Below are 19,202 nucleotides of genomic sequence, written 5' to 3' on the forward strand. Positions count from 1 at the left end.
CTGTCAAATAAATAAATAAAATCTTTAAAAAAAAAAAAAAAGAAATTCAATTTCACATTAATTTTTATAGGAGGTTCATGTTTCAACCATCTACATATTTCTGGCAAAAAAAAAAAATTCTTTTAAATAAAAAACTGTTTCAGCTTACACATGACAAGCAGGTAAGTCTCTGTGCTGGTCAATGAAGGCTTACATGCCACATATGTCCAAAGAAGGAGGACTTTTGCTCCAAAATTATCCCTGAGAAAACAGCTGTACTGCATAAAGACTTGTTCATAGCAGCATTATTCATAATAATGAAAATAAGCTAAAAATAAGCTAAAAAGTGAAAACCCAAGTCTACCGAACGATGAATGAATAAGCAAAATGTGGTTTATCCATACAATGGCATATTATTCAATCATAAAAATAAATGAACATGGATGAACTTTGAAAATACTGTGCTAAATGAAAGAAAGTAGACCACATCTTACATGGTTCCATTTATATGAAATATCCAGAATAGCAAATCCGGAGAAGAAAGGAGATTGATTGGTGGTTGCCAGAGGCTGGGAAAGGGAAATGAGTGGCTGCTAATAAGTATGGAGTTTCTCTTTGGGGTTATGAAAATGTTCTAAGCTTAGATAGTGGTGATGGTCGTACAACTTTGTGAATATACTAACACATCTATTGAATCATAGAATTTAAAAGGCTAAATTTTATGGTATGTAAATTATAGCCAATTAAAAACAAAAAGGAGGGCAGGGGCACCCAGCTGGCTCAGTCAGTACAGCTTGTGACTCCTGGTCACAAGACTGGGGCGCGCAGGTGGCTCAGGTAGTAAAGTGTCGGTCTTTGGCTCAGGTAATGATCTCAGGGATCCGGGGATCCAGTCCCATGTTGGGCTTCCTGCCCAGTGGGGAGTCTACTTCTCCCTTTCCCTCTGCCCCTCCCATAATAAAAGAATTATACTTTGATTAACTGGGGGATCTGAGTGTGTAAAGATGAAGAAACACCGGGGTTTTAGTAGGACCTAAGCTGGAAAACTCTGAGACTTTGAGTCATTCCATTACACAGGTACAAGCAAAATAAGGCTCCCAAAGTAGGATCAAAGTGCCCACTTTAAGTATGGCTCTAAGCCTCCAAATACCCAAGATACCACAATCAGAGAGACCACAAAGCTGATACAGGTTTCTATTCACTATGTTATTCATGTCACCTCTGGAACATAAGGTCACCTCTAAACAAGATAAATTTAACCTATTCTAAGTTAATATTCATTTCCTTAAATGCCTTGAAATAATAAAGCTTCCCTTCCTATCAGGGTTTACCAATGTTTAACAATTATTAAAATCCAGTATACACTAAAAGGTAAGTTAATTTTTCCAACTCTAATTTGATCTGATTTTCTCTGGGGAAGAGTGAGTAAGTATGATTCTCTATAAAATTGTTTTAATTTATTTTCATTTTTGGAAAAGAACATTTAGACCTAACAGGACCCTTCAAGAGCCCTTGATTGTTTTTATAGATCTAAATACTGAAGGCCCAAAAGTTAGATGATCTCTCCAGGATTGTTTAATTTAAAACACACACACACATTAAGTTGAGCTTTGTCAGACAAATTTTCTTTTAATAATACTTAAACAGCTTGAATATATCATAATTTATGTTTGGATTAAATAACAACTCTCTTCTACCCAGATTTAACTACACAAATCATAAAGTTCTTTGAGTAAAGAAACCTAAGGGGCGACTGGGTGGCTCAGTGGGTTAAAGCCTCTGCGTTCCACTCAAGTCATGATCCCAGGGTTCTGGGATCAAGCCCCGTGTCAGGCTCTATGCTCCGCTAGGAGCCTGCTTCCCCCTCTCTCTCTCTCTCTGCCTGCCTCTCTGCCTACTTGTGATCTCTGTCTGTCAAATAAATAAATATAAAAGCTTTAAAAAAAAAAAAAAGAAAGAAAAGAAAAGAAACCTAAAGCATTAGGTTTCTGTTCTGCCTCTATCACTGTGTATTGCATAAGTCACTTAACTGCTTCCCCAAAATAGAGATTAGTTCATATGAAATCTAAAGTGATTTCCCATCTTTATGATTTTACAAGTTAAGCATCTGATAACTTTACAGCAACTAAAAATGTACAATACCTCCACTTTACACCCACTGCTCCAGTGGCAACTACTTCGGAACAGTATTTTACATGAACACTAAGCTGCTAAAAGGCAAGTACCTCATCCAAACAAATCATGAGTGTGCACAGTAGGTATGTGAGACAAGCTGCTGTACCATTCCTTCATCCTCACTAGTGACAGATATCCGAAAATAAAAGGTAGTAATTCAGCATAAACATGCATAATTCTCTGAAGAAAAAAAGCCAAAGAGTTCCTCAAAGCTCTAAATACTTTCATATTTCTCACTTTCAGATTTAAGCACTTTCTCCTTTGTAATTCACTGTAATGAGGATATATATATAAATATTGTCATATATATGTATATTCATATATATATGATTCATAATCATATTAAGGGTAGTTTCTACAAGTGTCATAAAGGACCATTTTGTCTTTCCTGTTTGCATGAGAGAAGCAGAGGGAAAATTACAATAAAATCTAGATCACATACAAAACCTAAAACTTGGAAAGTTACTCAGTGAGAGTTTTAAGCTCATCACAAGTTTCTTGTAAAGAATAAAAATAAAAGGACACTGTTCTCGGTTTTTGCAGTAAACTTTCTATTTGGAGAATAAGTAGATGGCAAATCAACGGAAACTCAAGAAAATCATTTTCATTCTTTTCCTGTTCCCAGAAACAACAATCAAAAAGATACACAAAGAAGGGCGCCTGGGTGGCTCAGTGGATTAAGCCGCTGCCTTCGGCTCAGGTCATGATCTCAGGGTCCTGGGATGGAGTCCCACATCGGGCTCTCTGCTCAGCAGGGAGCCTGCTTCCCTCTCTCTCTCTGCCCGCCTCTCCGTCTACTTGTGATTTCTCTCTATCAAATAAATAAATAAAATCTTTAAAAAAAAAAAGATACATAAAGAAAACAAAAAGCTGTGCAGCTGCTGAATTATATAAAAAGAAAATAAAAGCATAATAACCCCCAATTGGGGACTGATATTACCATGTAGGATTTCAGTTTCTCCCTCAGTATGTACAGATCACCCACACAAACCCAAATCTAGCTTTCTAATAACTAATGACTTTTGGGACTGAATACTATTATTTATATTGAATGTGTCCACTCTAGTTCATTCACTGCTCTACTGAGTGAATAAGAACAGCATTCTGTAGGTAAGCAAAGATCTTACAGACTGTTGCTACCATGAGACTTCATGTCATTTATTCAAATTTAAATTTATTGGGGCGCCTGGGTGGCTCAGTCGGGTAAGCATCCAACTCTTAATTTCAGCTAAGGTAAGATCTTAGGCTAAAGCCAAAGGTAATTTATTTTTCAAAAATCAACATTTATTACATCTGGCTAAATTTTTTTTTTAAAGATTTATGTATTTGAGGGACACCTGGGTGGCTCTGTGGGTTAAAGCCTCCACCTTTTAAGCTCAGGTCGTGATCCCAGGGTCGTGATCCCAGGGTCCTAGGATAGAGCCCTACATCCGGCTCTCTGCTCCATGGGGAGCCTGCTTCCTCCTCTCTCTCTGCCTACTTGTGATCTCTGTCTGTCAAATAAATAAATAAAATCTTAAAAAAAAAAAAAAAAGATTTATGTATTTGCGAGAGAGAGGGCACAAGCAGTAGGGAGCAAGAGGAAGAGGGAGAGAGAGTCCCAAGCTGACTCCACAATGAGCACAGAGCCTGAACAGGGCTCAATCTCAGGACACCATCATGACCCAAGCAGAAACCAAGGGCTGGACACAACCAACCGCACCACCTAGGCTCCTCCACTTAAAACTTATGCTACCACTGTGTATCAACTTTACAAATCTGAAATAAGGACATGATATAGCTACAAAACAAAAACCCACACACAACATTTATGTACTGATATGTGCAATTTACTCTGAAATGCATTTAAAAAAAAAAAAGGGAGAGAGAGGCTTGGCTGGCTAGATGATTAAATGAGTGATGGAACAATCATAGTGAAATGTTACAGAATCTAACTACTCCTCATACAGGTGTTCACTGTGAAGTTGTTTCAGCTTTTCTGGATGTTTGAAAAATTTGGGGTGCCTGGGTAGCTCAGTCTAAGCGTCTGCCTTCAGTTCAGATCATGATCCTAGGGTCCTGGGATCAAGCCCCACATCTGGCTCCCTGCTCAGCAGGAAGCCCGCTTTTCTCTCTCCCACTCCCCCAGCTTGTGTTCCTGCTCTTGCTATCTCTCTGTCAAATAAATTTTTAAAATATATTTTTTTAAATTAAAATTTATAATACAATGTTGAGGAAAAATCAACTTTCAGAAGTTTTATTTTATTATTATTTTTCTTTTTCTAGGTAGGTTCCACATCCCAATGTGGGGCTTGAATTCACCACGCAAGACTGAGTCATATGCTCTACCGACTGAGTCAGCCAGGTATCCCAACTTTCAGAAGTTTTCACGCAACTTTCAGATCCAAGAAATCTTACAAAATGTCACCCTATTTGGACAATTCCACTGTCCAGGGATCTCTCTGTAAAGGAATAAGACCCAAAAACATTACACAGAAATAATACTTAGTAACTTTTAAGACTCAACAGAGCAGAATGTACCTAGTTTTTCTCCAGAATACACCAATCTGGGTATCTGGGTCAAGTCCCATATAATCTTTTAAAAATGCATATTTATACATGACACAACTGTATGTATATGCACAGATATCCAAATGACATGCAAAACATATTTTATGTTTATCACTTAACACCTAGGGCTTTACCATCTCTCAGTTATCAATGAACTAAAAATATTAAGTTTAAGAACTTTTCAACAAACAAGATTTTTGTAAAGATTATATCCACTTTATATAATACAAGGGTTTAATTTTGCTATTAAAATTATAATATCCTCCAAAATTTACTACAAATACAACCAGGATGTAAACAGAAAAGGAATTAAAAAATCACCATCCAAATACTGAGACTCCTAGTGGAAATGAACAAAGGAGTTTTTGGAAAGTTTATGTCCAACAGTAAAGTTTTATGAGGCAAACAGTCTAGATGCAATTTGCCTTAAGCTGAAAACAAAAACCTTTCAGTGGTTGAAAGACCACCATTCCATCTAGAAAGGTTGTCAGCTGGGGCGTTTGGATGGCTCAGTGGGTTAAAGCCTCTGCCTTCGGCACAGGTCATGATCTCAGGGTCCTGGGATTGAGCCGTGCACCCGGCTCTCTGCTCGGTGGGGAGCCTGCTTCCACCTCTCTCTGCCTGCCTCTTTGCCTACTTGTGATCTCTGTCTGTCAAATAAGTCAAATCTTTAAAAAGAAAAAAATAGGGGGGGGGGTGTCAGCAGAACTTAGTAAGACCGGCACCAAATTACACGTCATCTCAAGTATGTAGGAAGATGCTTTAAATCAACTATTAATCTATTAACTAGAAAATAAGAAAATCCTTCAAAAGATTGAAAGGCATAAAGTACACTAAAAAAATAAATTACTGGCTCATTTGAAACCAAAGGATTTCTCCTACTTCATAGATACCCGCAAATTGTGATGAAGCAAGATTTCGTGGAGTCACCACTGTGTTTTGTCGGTCCCATCCTCACACACATTAATTTTTCCCCCTCTACCACAGATGAGAACACAAAGATCCCGAATGTGAAGGCAAGTAACAGGTCCCCCGGTATAATCCCTTCTTACTCCTCCTCCTCCTCTCTGAGACTTCTGAGAACGATATGCCAACAACACATCTGACTTCACCAGAACCCTAAGTTCCCTGAAAACAGAAAGCCCATGTTCTCTAGGACTCGCTCACCTTTTCCCAACGCTCCATACACCGCAGATACTAACACTGACAAACGGACACACCTAAATTCTGTAGTAGTGGAAGGTTTCAGGGACACCTGGGTCCTACAGATTCGTGTCAGAAGTTACTCCTTCCTGTTCTACGCCTCCTTTCGAACTTTCCTCTATTTCCCCCTTCCGAGCAAACAAAAGAAGCCCCGAACACCAATGGATCTGGATTTCGGGTATCCCGGGCCTACCAAACACCGGGGATGAGCGGAGAGCTGATTCCCTAAGACAGGGAGCCCCCCCACCCCCACAAGAGAAGCCCAATCGGCCGAGCCCGGCGCCCATAAAACCCGCTGGACACTAGCGCCGAAGTGCGAGGTCTGCAGCGCGAGGGTCCAAGCCACACCACCAAGAGGTTCTCGAACAGCAAACACCCCGGGCCCAGCAGAGGAGGGTGCCCAGTTGGGTAGGGGCGGGGTGAGGAAGGGGTGTGGGAGCAACGGGAGAGGGACTGCAGACAGGTCCCTCGGATCTCCCGGGAGGTCGGACACAGGGCGGGGAAGGCCACACTGCTTGCCGATCCCTGAGGGAAGCGCCCGGCTCCAGGCCCTCGGGGCGGGACTCCTCGTCTCCAGCACCAGGCCGTCCGGCAGGCAGAGCGGACGACCGAAGCCAGATCCTCGGAATTCGGCCTGGCTCGGGTCTTACCATGGTGAGGACGGTGGGGGGGTTCACCCGCGCTTCCCGCTCCACTGGGGCTGGAGTCAGGGGAAGGGGAGCACCGGCCGCTCCAGACCTGCTGCCCCCCTGTCAAGAGCCGCTACAGCTTTGCCTTCTGCCAAGATGGCGGCCTCGAGCCACGTCTCCAACCGGAAATGGCGCGGGTCAAAGGGCGGAAGGCGGGACTCCGTGGGGTGGGGAATGTGTCGGTACCCGGCTGCTGGGCAGGTTTTGCCGACGAGGTACGGGGGCTCGCCCTATAGCGGTGGGACCTCATGTTGCTGTCTTTTCACCGTCTGTAATCACCTTCGTTTAATTAGTGACGGTTTACAGTTTATAAAGCTCTCATAGCCACTATATCACTTAATCTACAAACAAACTACTGTGCCTAAGGGACTAGTATCCAGAATATATAAAGAACTCTTAGAACTCAACAATAAAAAGGTAATTTTAGGATGACTGGGTGGCTCAGTGGGTTAAGCGGTTAAGCCTCTGACTCTGGCTAAGGCCATAATGAAAGCCCACTGTGGGGCTTCCCACTGAGCAGGGTGTCTGCTTGTCTCTCTCTGCCCTTTCCCTACTCTTTCTCTCTCTCAAAAAAAAAAAAAAAAAAAAAAGCTAATTTGAAATTGGGCAAAATAGGAATGTCTGGCTGGCTGGCTGAGTCTGTAGAGTATGTGACTCTTGATTTTATGGTCCTAAGTACAAGCCCCATGCTGGTTGTAGACATTGCATACATACATACACACATATTAAATAAATAAATGAATAAATGGGTAAAATAACGTGTCTCCAAAGAAAGTATACAAATAACCAAAAAGCACATGAAAAGATAGATGCTCAACATCCTTAGTTCTTTGGGAAATGCAAATCAAAACCACAATGAGATACCACTTCAAACCCAATAGGATGGCTATAATAATAAGTGTTGGTGAGAATTTGGAGAAATTAAAACCCTCTCACAATGCTGGTGGAAATGTAAAATAGTGCAGATGTTTGGAAAAACAGTGGGCAGTTTTTCAAAAATTAAACATAGTTTCCATATGACCTATCAATTTCACTCCTTGGTATATATCCAAGAGAATTAAAAACATATGTTTATACAGGGGCACCTGGCTGACTCAGTCAGAAGAGTATGTGACTCAGGTGGTGAGTTTGAGCCCATGCTGCATGTAGAGATGACTTATAAATAATCTTTTAAAAAACATATGTTCATACAAAATTTTTACAATGATGTTCCTAGAAACATTATTCATAATAGCCAAAAAAGTGAAAACAATGCAAATGTCCATCAATAGATGAATGGAAGACAAAATGTGGTATATCTGTACAGTAGAGTATCAGTCATAAAAAGATACTGATACATGATAAACATGGATTGTCCTTGAAAATATTATGTTAAGTGAAGGAAGGCAGTCATGAAAGACCATATCTTATATGGGAGGACTTGCTCTGAAACTGTTCATTTCATTTATGTGAACTGTCCACAGTAGGCAAATCCATAAAATAGGAAATAAAGCTTCAAGTCACTAGGAGAGGGAAGGAATGGGGAGTAAGATTTGTTTTTTGAAGTGAAGAAAATGTTCTGCAATTAGAGGTGAGGGTTGCACAACTTTGTTACTATACTAAAAAACCACAGATTATACACTTTAAAAGAGTGAATTTTTATGGTTTATATCTTTTTTTTTTTTAAGATTTTTAGGGTGTCTGGGTGGCTCAGTCGTTAAGTGTCTGCCTTCGACTCGGGTCATGATCCCAGAGTCCCAGAATTGAGCCCCACATTGGGCTCCCTGCTCTGTGGGAAGCCTGCTGCTCTCTTTCCCACTCCCCCTGCTTGTGTTCCCTCTCTTGCTGTGTCTCTCTCTATCAAATAAATAAAATCTTTAAAATAAAATAAAATTAAAAATAAAGATTTTATTTTTAAATAAACGTAGGGTTTGAACTCACAACCCGGAGATCAAGAGTCATATGCTCTACCAACAGAGCCAGGTAGGTGCTCCTAGACTGAGCCAGGAAAGTGCTCCTAAATTCTATACCTTAAAAAAAAAAAAAAAAAAGAGGATATTTTATAGATGAAGAAGATGATGACAAGTTTAAGAAATTTACACGGGGTGCCTGAGTGGCTCAGTCAGTTAAGTGTCCACCTTCAGCTCAGGTCATGATCCCAGGGTCCTGGATTTGACCCTGCATTGGGCTCCCTGATCACTGGGGAGTCTGCTTCTCCCTCTCCCTCTGTCCAGCTCACACACCCTCTCTCTTGCTCTCTCTCAAATAAATAAATAAAATCTTTATTTTTTTTAAGTTTTTATTTATTTCTTTGACAGAGATCACAAGTAGGCAGAGAGGCAATTGGTGGGGGGAAGCAGGCTCCCTGCTCAGCAGAGAGTGGGGATGGGGGCTCGAGCCCAGGACCCTGGGATCATGACCTGAGCCAAAGGCAGAGGCTTTAACCCACTGAGCCACCCAGGCTCCCCATTAATAAAATCTTTTAAAAAAAGAAATTTACTCAAAGTTCTAAGCCAGTTTATAATGGAAATAAAACTCAGATCCAGTTTTCTGATTCTGTTGGCAATTCTCCAAAGCCAAAAGTCAGACTTTGAATAGACCTGATTAAGCAGTTCTTTCTGACATCCTATATCATTTCATCCCTCACCATTGGCTCAACTCTATAGCACTCACCCACTGCTGAAATGGATAAACAGCATTCTTTTACTGAGTGTTTATTTTGTGTCAGGTACTTTATACGTTATCTCTAACCCTTTACAACAATCCAGATAAGGACACTGAGGATCAAAGAAGTTAAACACCTCTCCAAACTCAAACAGTCTGTGAATGGTAGGGCCAGGATTCAAAGCCAGCTTTTCTCCTGATGACACTGTCTCTTTTTATCTTTCGTATATTCCTTAACGCTTACTGAACACTTAAAATGAGCCAGGCATTACTCTAAAGTAATGCATTATCTCATTCATGGATTATCTCATTAGTTCCCCTACAAAACTCGCTCCTGCCATTCACGATGACAAAAGAAAGGGTGGTTAAGGGGAACAAGGTGGTCCCAGCCCCTGCTGTAGTGAAGAAGCAGGAGGCCAAGAAGGTGATCAATCCCGTTTGAGAAAAGGCCCAATAATTTTGGCATTGGACAGGACATCCCATCCAAAAGGGACCTCACCTGCTTTGTCAAATGGGACCACTACCTCCGGCTGCAGCAGCAAAGGGTTGCTCTGTAAAGGTCTACAAGCGCCTCCTGTGATTAACAGGTTCACCCAGGTGTTAGGCCACCAAACAGCCACTCAATTGCTTAAGCGGGCCCACAAATACAGACCAGAGACAAAGCAAGGAAGAAGCAGAGATTGTTGGCTGGGGCTGAGAAGAAAGCTGTCAGCAAAGCGAATGTCCCCACTAAGAGGCTGATTGTTCTTTGAGCTGGGGTTAACACTGTCACCACCTTGGTGGAAAACAGGAAGTCTCAGCTGTTAGTGATTGCATATGGTGTGGATCCCGTTGAGCTGGCTGTCTTCCTGCCTGCCCTGTGTCATAGGATGGGGGTTCCCGGCTAGCATTATCAAGGGGAAGGCCAGGCTGGGGCATCTGGTGCACAGGAAGACCTGCACCACTATTGCCTTCACACAGGTTAACTCAGAAGACAAAGGATTCTGGCTAAGCTGGTGGAAGCCGTCAGGACAAATGACATTGACAGATACGACGAGATCTGCCGACACTTGGGAGGCACCATCCAGGGTGCAAAGTCGGTGGCTTACATTGCCAACTTAGAAAAGGCAAAGGCTAAAGAACTAGCCACCAAACTAGGCTAAGTGGATGCTTTTGAATTTTCTGTACATAAAAGTAACAAAAAGTTGTCTTTCAGTGAGCATCCAAAAAAAAAAAAAATTGTCACTAGAATTCTCGGAAAAAGGTACCACCAATATCTCTATTTTACAGGTGGGGAAACCAAGACATAAAGAGGAAACCTAGGGGCATCTGGCTGCCTCAGCTGGGTAAGCATCCGACTCTTGATCTCAGCTCAGGGCTTGACCCAGGGTGGTGAGTGCAAGCCCCAGTTGGGCTCCACAGTAGGCGCAGAGTCTACTTAAAACAAAATGAAAACAAAAACAGAAAGAGGAAAACTTCTATCACCGATGTCAGGGGTTACAGAGTAGCAAAGCCAGGATTCAAACAAAGGCTATTCAACTTCAGAACCGGTGCTCTTAAGCACTGCATTATAGAAAGCTCATATATTTTAAAACTTGGCATGTCTGGGAGGATATATGTCAAACTGTGTTTTATATTTTTGTTATAAAAACATCTTCTAGGGCGTCTGGGTGGCTCAGTCTGTTAAGTGTCTGCCTTCAGCTCTGGTCATGATCCTAGGGTCCTGAGATGGGAGTCCCACATTCTGCCCCCTGATCAGTAGGGAGTCTGCTTCTTCCTCTACACCTCCTCCCTGCTCTTATGCTGATCTGTCATGCTCCCTCTCTCTAATAAATAAATTTTTAAAAATAAAAATATTGTAAAGAAAATACTGTAAAAAAAGACAAATTCTTAATTTAAAAAAGTAAAAATCTTGCCTGGAATTACCGTTTTATTGTGGCAGCTTCCAGGGGCCTTCGATATGGACCACCGAAGCTCAGCTGAGACCAACTGATGCTGATTCTTTGGAAATAAGACATTAGCTAAATTACACTGCATAAGAATAGCATCCCGTAAGTGCTTCCTGACAAGAGCCTTAGAGGTGATATGTCATAATGGTTAGAAGCCAAGACTTGGGAATTAGACCTGTGTTGGACTTCCATTTTGCCCACTTACTAGCTGAGTGACTCCAGGCAGGTAACTCTTATCTAATCTGTCAATTGTCAGGAACATCTATCCCATAAGGATGTAAAGTTAGATAATATATTAATAAATAAGATTATATCATCTAAGTCCTCCTGCATAGTAAGTGCTCAACAAGACGTATGCATTATTATTAGCAATAATAGGTGACACAAACATTTGAAAGTTTTACAGTTCCATTTTTAACAGAAAATATCTCAGAAGAGGTGTCTCTCATTTTCCTTTTTAAAGCGACATCCCATTTTCCTCTGGCAGGTTTTCAGGGTCAAATTTCAATACTTTCTTTGTTTTTGTTTCTCTCTCTCTCTGACTCCCCAAATTAACTATGCCTCTAGTTTTGAAATATTTGTTCCTTACATCTTCATTCACTTATTCCCTCATTCCCCCATCCAACAAACATGAAGTGCCTAACGTATGCAAGGCACTGCTGCTACAAAGAACTTAAAAATTAGACACAGACCCTGTCTAAAGAAGCTCTGTCTTCCTCAGCAAATAAAAATATAGGAAACTAAAATTTAAATCTCAAATAACGAATAATTTCTTGGTATAACATGTATGACATGTCCCAGACAATGAGACAGCGTGAAAGGGGCGTACTGTAATGTAATAGAAATGCTGTAAAGGGACATACGAAGAGCTGTGGGACTGCTCCCTCGAGAGTCGAGTCGACCTAAATTCTGATTGAGGAAAAACTCCCTTATCCTGGAGGAGAAACGTGCACCGCATTTCCCAATCGGAGGGCTTCATCAGCCGGCTGCGCCAAGACGTGGTCGCTAGATGCCGCTGCAAACGCATTTCCTGAAACCATAGAAAAACAGGGGACTAGACTGCCCAGAGAGGCTTTATCCAAGCGCCGCCAGATCCTCCTCGGATCCCTTTGCCGCTGGAAGAGACGCAAAGCGCGAGTGGAGAAGTCTCACGAGACTGAAAGCAAGTCTCGCGATTTTTTCTTTCTTGCTTGCTTTTTGTTTTGCCTAGCGACTGACAACAAGGCGGGTAGCTCCACGTCGAAGCCCCTCAAGTGGCTTAACACTGGAGTGAGACCCCGGCCCTAGGCTGGGGTTCTTCCCATATAGAGGAGACGGATTCAGAGGGGCTACAGGTAATTCGTACTCTCCCTAGCGGAAACAGCACTGCCTTTCTCCCTCCCAAGAGGAATCTTAAGGGACTCCCCTTCCCTCCAGCACTCCCCATCTCTTCCCATCTCCTTGACAACCGTTCCTTCTCCTCGTCCCTCACGCCACCAGCAAACATTCTGCTTCCTTCGCTCCCCAAGAAACTTAAGTGGGATCCGACCCCCAAGACAGAGGGTGGAGATGGGGGTGATGCTCTTGGAGTTAATGGATGGGACCGAGAGACTGTGGAGTTCACCCTCTCCTCTGGTAAACAAGGTGACTCCGGAGACAAACTCTTTCTAGAGCCTCTGCAGCCCCCTGTCACCCCACCGCCAATCCCGAGAAACCCCAGCATCCTTGGGAAAACTGACAGAACCTAAGGAGAGAGCTGCCCTCTAAGACGAATACTGTACCGCCCTTGCGCGTGTATCTACAGCTTTGGGGAGCTGCTGCCTAAGTTAGCTGTCGTTTCCCTCCACGATTCCCTCCTTCCTCAGCCAGCCTGCCGGCAGTTGCTAAATAAGAGTGGCAGCAGAATAGTTTGAATGGGGGTGAAGGTTACATGTAAAACCAGTGACTTGAGTAAGGAGGAGGAACCAAGGCTGGTCAGGAATCAGCTCATATCCTGTGATATGATCTATGTAGTCATGTCTCCTTTCATTTAGACCAAGGTTGTTGAAAACCAGACGTATGATGAGCGTCTAGAGATTAACGACTCTGAAGAGGTTGCAAGTATTCATACTCCAACCCCAAGACACACAGGTAAGAGAGGAATAAAGAGGAAAGAAGAGAAATCGTTCTCAGAACAAGGAACAGGATAGATAGTGATAGTTTCAAAGAAGTCCCCATTTTATAATAGCAAATGTTGGCTTTCAGAGTCCAGTTTGGCAAACGCTTGCCATTATTTGTGTTTTCTAACTAGTTAAGGGGGGAGAAAACACAGCCCCCCAGATTCAGGATTTTCCTCCAACCTGACCAGTGTTCCCTGTTACCATTTGCTTCATGATATGCTCTGCTCACAATCTGCCATGGATTCATGGTTGGTTGGCTGGTTGATTGGTTAGTTTGAACGTATCAAAACTGTCTTGCTTAGTTTTGAAGATGCTTCAGTAACCTGCCTTTGCAATCCCAATGCAAATCTCAATAGAATCTTTTAACAGGACTTGACATGGTCATTTATTCAGCAGACATTTCTTGAATACCTACCATGTGTCAGCTTTATGTGTGGCACTAGGTATACAGTATTAAAAGAGACTTTGACCTTGCCTTCCTGATATTTGTAAGAGACAAGCATCGATGACAAATGAGTAAACAGACATAATTACAAATGTGGTAAGTGCACTGATGGAGGCAAAGGGTTTGATATGATGAATAGTGGTGAGGCGGGGGATCTACTTTTAATGGGATGGTCAGGGAAGATCTGAGGAGGTGACACTTGAGACCGAAAGATAGGAAGGATCCAGACGGACTTTGAGGAGTAGGCCAGGAAAAGGGAGCAGCAGTGAAATGTGAAAAGGACCTCAGGCCAGAAAGAACTTGGGTTCGTTTGAGGACTTTAAAGAGATCAGTGTATGGTAGGAAGGAGTGGTATCAAAGGCAGGCAGACAAGAGGTAGGCAGAGGTAGGCAGGAGGCCTAACAAGAAGAGCTTTTGAGGTCATGTTCCTGGTATGTGCGTCTTGGATTGAAAGGTGCAATGATGAAAGTCAGGAGGCAGTTGGAAGCACTGTTGCAATGGCTGGGCTGAGGTGACAGTGACTTGGATATGGTGAGGAAGGTAAGAATAGAGAGTGGAGGCAAATACAAGAAATGTATTTGGGTTGTAAATGGCTGATGGGTTGGGTTTGGCTCTTGAGTTAGGAATCAAGGATGACACCTGGGGTTGCTTGTTTATTGCAGCAAGTATACTCAGCATAAAACTTGCCATTTTAATTATTTCTCAGTGTACAATGCAGTGGCATTAGATGCGTTCATATAGTTGTGTAACTATCTCTACTGTCTATTTCCAGAGCTTTTTCATCATCTTGAACAGAAAGTACTCGTTCAACAATAACTCCCCATTCCCCAGTCCCTGGCAGGCCCTGGTAGCCTCTGTTCTCCTTGGTGTCTATGACTTCATCCACTCTGTGCTCCACAAAAGTGGAATCATACAACATTTGTCCTTTTGCCTGGCTTATTTTGCCTGGCTTCTCTCACTTAGCATAATGTTTTCATGGTTCATCTATGCTGTAGCCTGTGTTTGTTTCCTTCCTTTTTGTGGCTGAATAATACTCCATTGTACGTATAACCACATTTTATTTATCTCTTTGTCTGTTGATGGATACTTGGGTTTTTCCACCTTCTGGCTACTGTGACTCTGCTGCTACGAACATGGGCATACAATCTATTTGAGTTCCTGCTTTCAGTCTTTTGGGGGAGATACACACACACACACACACACACACACACACATAGACAAGGTTTTTGATTTGAGCATGCATATAATCTTGCCAGCCATGGACATTATCATTTGTTTTCAGTTTGGGTAATGTAGTAGGCTGAAAAGTGGTGTTTAATTTGCATTAATTTGATTTAGAATTCATTGGACATGCGGCGCCTGGGTGGCACAATTGGTTGAGTGTCTGACTCTTGGTTTTGGCTCAGGTCATGATCTCGGGGTCATGAGATCGAGCCCCAGGTTGGGCTCCACACTCAGCTTGGAGTCTACTTGGGACTGTCTCTTCCTCTCCCTCTGCCCACACCTAAAATAAATAAATAAGTCTTTTTAAAAAAGTGATCATTGAACATGGTTTTCTTGCAGGTTACTATCTTACATCTGATTATACTTTTTTTTTAAATTTTTATTTATTTATTTGACAGACAGAGATTACAAGTAGGCAGAGAGGGAGTCAGAGAGAGGAGGAAGCAGGCTCCCTGCTGAGCAGAGAGCCCGATGTGGGGCTCAATCCCAGGACCCTGGGATCATGACCTGAGCCGAAGGCAGAGGCTTTAACCCACTGAGCCACCCAGGCACCCCCATCTGATTATACTTTTAATTGTTCAGAATATTTTTATTCCTCTTATCATATGGATTCAGATGTATACCTGTGACTATTATTTGCCATTTGTTGGGTCAGTTCTTTTCACTTGAGTTTTGTCGTTTGATCCTCATAGCAGTTCTGAGTGATAAATATTACTGCCTCTCTTCAGATGTGGGAACACTGAGACTCAGGTTAAGTCATTTTGTACATGTCAGAGAATTGTTCTTTTTTTTAAGATTTTATTTATTTATTTGACAGACAGGGAGAGTGCAAGCAGGCAGAGTGGAAGAGGGAGAAGCAGGCTCCCCGCTGAGCAGGGAGCGCGATGTGGGGCTTGATCCTAGGACCCTGAGATCACGACCCGAGCTGAAGGCAATCGCATCACCGACTCAGCCACCTAGGCACCCCTAGAGTTATTCTTTAATCCCAGTCTTCTGACCATCAGTCTAGCCCTCTTGTCATTTTATTAATTACTAACCTCATTTTACCAATGTGTAAACTAAGGGAAGATTTTATATGATTTATGTAATGGCAGATAATCGACTAGTATAATGTCTAATCTAATGCCTTATGCACAGTAATACTTAGTAAATGTATCCTGAATTGAGTTGACAGAACCATGGCTAGAATTCAGTCTCCTTTCCTTTAACTAGATGTTCTTAATAGACACTGTTCCATAAAAAAGAACATAAAATATTATAAACTTAAAAATATTTATCTTTTAAAAATCATCTTAATAATCTAATGGGAAAACTTGTCTTCTTAGGACTTCTTCATTCCACCGATCTTCCTAACAAGACTATGGCTGACAATAGCAGTGATGAGTATGAAGAGGAAAACAACAAGGTATAGTACAAGCCACAGCTTCTCACACTTTCTTGCTTTGAGCTGTTGGTAGTGAGTTTGAGATGACAGTCGTTCAGTAGTAAACATTTCTTGGATCCTCATGTCCAGGGGCAGGGTTGGGTACCTTTGAGCTCGCGTAGGAAAATCAGGAGCAAAGAGTCTTAAGCTTGTGATTCCTTCAGGAGTAAAGCCTACTCTTACAGCTGAGTTTTCGGTGAGGAATTTCATATAATACAGGCCAGTGTTTTGCAAACTTTACTGGGCATAACAATCAAGTAGGATACTTATCTTTAACAATACATTCTCCAGTAGTTCCCACTTGGAACTACTGAATCAGAATCTTGAAGGTAAAAGCCTGAGAATTTGTATTTTTAGCAAGCACTCCAAGTAAGTCTTATGGTAAAGCAAGTTTGGAATTATTGGTCTAGCATCTGGTCATTGTCAGCATTTGGGATACTGCCAATATTTTGTGAAAGAGACTTTAATTTTGAAGTTGTTGCTTCATTGTTGTTCTGTGAACCTGGAGGATTACTGAACGAAAGATGGAAAGATGTCTACAGCTCTAGGCAGGCCCTTGAAGCTGTGCACATGCTCTGCTTAACTGCCACTGAGTTCGGTCTTAGCACATAACCTGGGGATTACTTTTTTTTTTAAATTTATTTATTTGAGGGGGAACTTGGGTGGCTCAGTCTGCCTTTGGCCCAGGTCATCGTCCCAGGGTCCTGGGATCAAGCTCCCCATCGGGCTCCTTTTTCTCCCTCTGCCTGCTGCTCCCCCTGCTTGTGCTCTCTCTCTCTCTCTCTGTCAAATCAATAAATAGCATCTTTGGGGCACCTGGGTGGCTCAGTGGGTTAAAGCCTCTGCCTTCGGCTCAGGTCATGATCCCAGGGTCCTGGGATCAAGCCCGGCATAGGGCTCTCTGCTCAGCAGGGAGCCTGCTTCCTCCTCTCTCTCTGCCTGCTTGTGATCTCTGTCAAATAAATAAATAAAATCTTTTTTAAAAGATATAAATAAATAAGTAAATAGCATCTTAAAAAAAAAAAAAAAGATTTATTTATTTGCGAGAGGGGGGTCAGAGGGAAAGGGAGAAGGAGAGAAGCAGACTCCCTGCTCAGCAGGGAGCCCTACACAGGGCTATATCTCATGACCTTGAGATCATAAACCTGAGATCATGACCTGAGCCGAAGTCAAGAGTCGGAGGCTTAACCGAGACACCCAGGCACCCCCAATGGTTACATTTTTTTTTTTTTAAAGATTTTATTTATTTATTTGACAGACAGAGATCACAAGTAGGCAGAGAGGCAGGCAGAGAGAGAGAGAGAGAGAGAGAGAGGGAAGCAGGCTTCCTGCGGAGCAGAGAGCCCGATGCGGGGCTCGATCCCAGGACCCTGAGATCATGACCTGAGCCGAAGGCAGCAGCCCAAACCACTGAGCCACCCAGGCGCCCCCAATGGTTACATTTTAATTGTCCTTCAACAACAGGAGCTTTGCAAACAAGTGAAGAAGGATATTTGAAGTAGTGCAAAAAGCTGTAGTAATGTAGACTGATAGCATAAAAAGCCTAAAGGGTCATATTTTAAAGTAGTCCCACTTTGGAGTGCCTGCCTGGCTCAGTGGGAAAAGCATGTGACTCCTGATCTCAATGTCCTGAGTTCGAGCCTCACGTTGGGTGTGTAGAGATTACTAAAAAATATAATAAATAAAGTATTTTTAAAAATAGTAGAGACGGGGTGCCTGGGTGGCTCATTGGGTTAAGCCTCTGCCTTCGGCTCAGGTCATGATCCTCGGGGTCCTGGGATCGAGCCCCACATCGGACTCTCTGCTCAGCAGGGAGCCTGTTTTCCCATCTCTCTGTGCCAGCTGCTCTGCCTACTTGTGATCTCTGTTTGTCAAATAAATAAATAAAATCTTAAAAAAAGAATAGTAGAGACACCTGGGTAGTTCAGTCATTTCCGTGTTGGACTCTTGATTTTGGCTCAGGTCATGATCTCTGGTTTGTGAGTTAGAGGCTGGCCTCCAGCTCCTTGATCAGCAGAATCTGCTTCTCTCCAACTCTCTGCCCACCCCCCAGTCATGCATATGCATGTGTACTCTCTCTCAAATAAATAAATAAATCTTTTTTAAGAAGTAAGTAGGGGCACCTGGGTGGCTCATTCAGTTAACCATCTGCCTTTAGCTCTGGTCATGATCCCGGGTCCTAGTTTTGAGCCCCACATTGGGCTCCCTGCTCAATGGGGAGCCTGCTTCTCCCTCTCCTCCCCGCTCGTGCTCTCTTGTTCTCTCTGTCTCTCAAATAAATAAATAAAATCTTTTTCTTTTAGTAAATAAAGTATTCCCACTTTGTAACTAGTGAGCTGTTTTAACACCTTACCCACAAAGTAATTTTTTAGGCATTAGTCTATGGCATATAAAGCCTTTAGATCAGAGGTTTTGCAAAGCACAGTTTTGAAGAAGCAGACCAAAAAAAAAAAATGAGTTTTCCTAAATTGACCTAATTTTGCATATTCACTCTAAATTTATCTAGTCTGCATCGTGCTGTGGCCAATATTCAAGACTCATTTATCTTTCTAATTCAGTCTGCAACCAGAATCAGCAGAAAGGATATATTTTTGAATGACCTTTAAATTGACCATAGTATTTTTTTTTTTTTTTTAAGATTTTACTTATTTATTAGAGAGAGATAGCATGAGAGGGGAGGTCAGAGGGAGAAGCAGACTCCCCATGGAGCTGGGAGCCCCATATGGGACGATCATCAGTATTCTTTAAAGATTTTATTTATTTATTTGACAGAGAGAAATTACAAGTACACTGAGAGGCAGGCAG

At 42.3% G+C, this 19,202-nt stretch overlaps 2 protein-coding genes across 2 annotated transcripts in view; one reads left to right on the top strand and one right to left on the bottom strand.

The window, feature by feature from the left end:
• Positions 1-6,714, bottom strand: part of ARCN1 (archain 1) — a 33,488-nt gene extending 26,774 nt beyond the window's left edge. The window contains exon 1 of the mRNA XM_059416130.1: positions 6,558-6,714. Coding sequence (XP_059272113.1) covers positions 6,558-6,560 — 3 coding nt within the window. The 5' untranslated portion in view covers positions 6,561-6,714. The remainder of the gene's footprint in view (positions 1-6,557) is intronic.
• Positions 6,715-12,267: 5,553 nt separating this feature from the next.
• Positions 12,268-19,202, top strand: part of IFT46 (intraflagellar transport 46) — a 19,339-nt gene continuing 12,404 nt past the window's right edge. The window contains exons 1-3 of the mRNA XM_059416143.1: positions 12,268-12,501; positions 13,180-13,276; positions 16,300-16,379. Of these exons, the coding sequence (XP_059272126.1) occupies positions 16,335-16,379 (45 nt within the window). The 5' untranslated portion in view covers positions 12,268-12,501; positions 13,180-13,276; positions 16,300-16,334. The remainder of the gene's footprint in view (positions 12,502-13,179; positions 13,277-16,299; positions 16,380-19,202) is intronic.

This window comes from Mustela nigripes, chromosome 1, assembly GCF_022355385.1.
Source record: "Mustela nigripes isolate SB6536 chromosome 1, MUSNIG.SB6536, whole genome shotgun sequence".
In the NCBI taxonomy this organism is placed as follows: Eukaryota; Metazoa; Chordata; class Mammalia; order Carnivora; family Mustelidae; genus Mustela; species Mustela nigripes.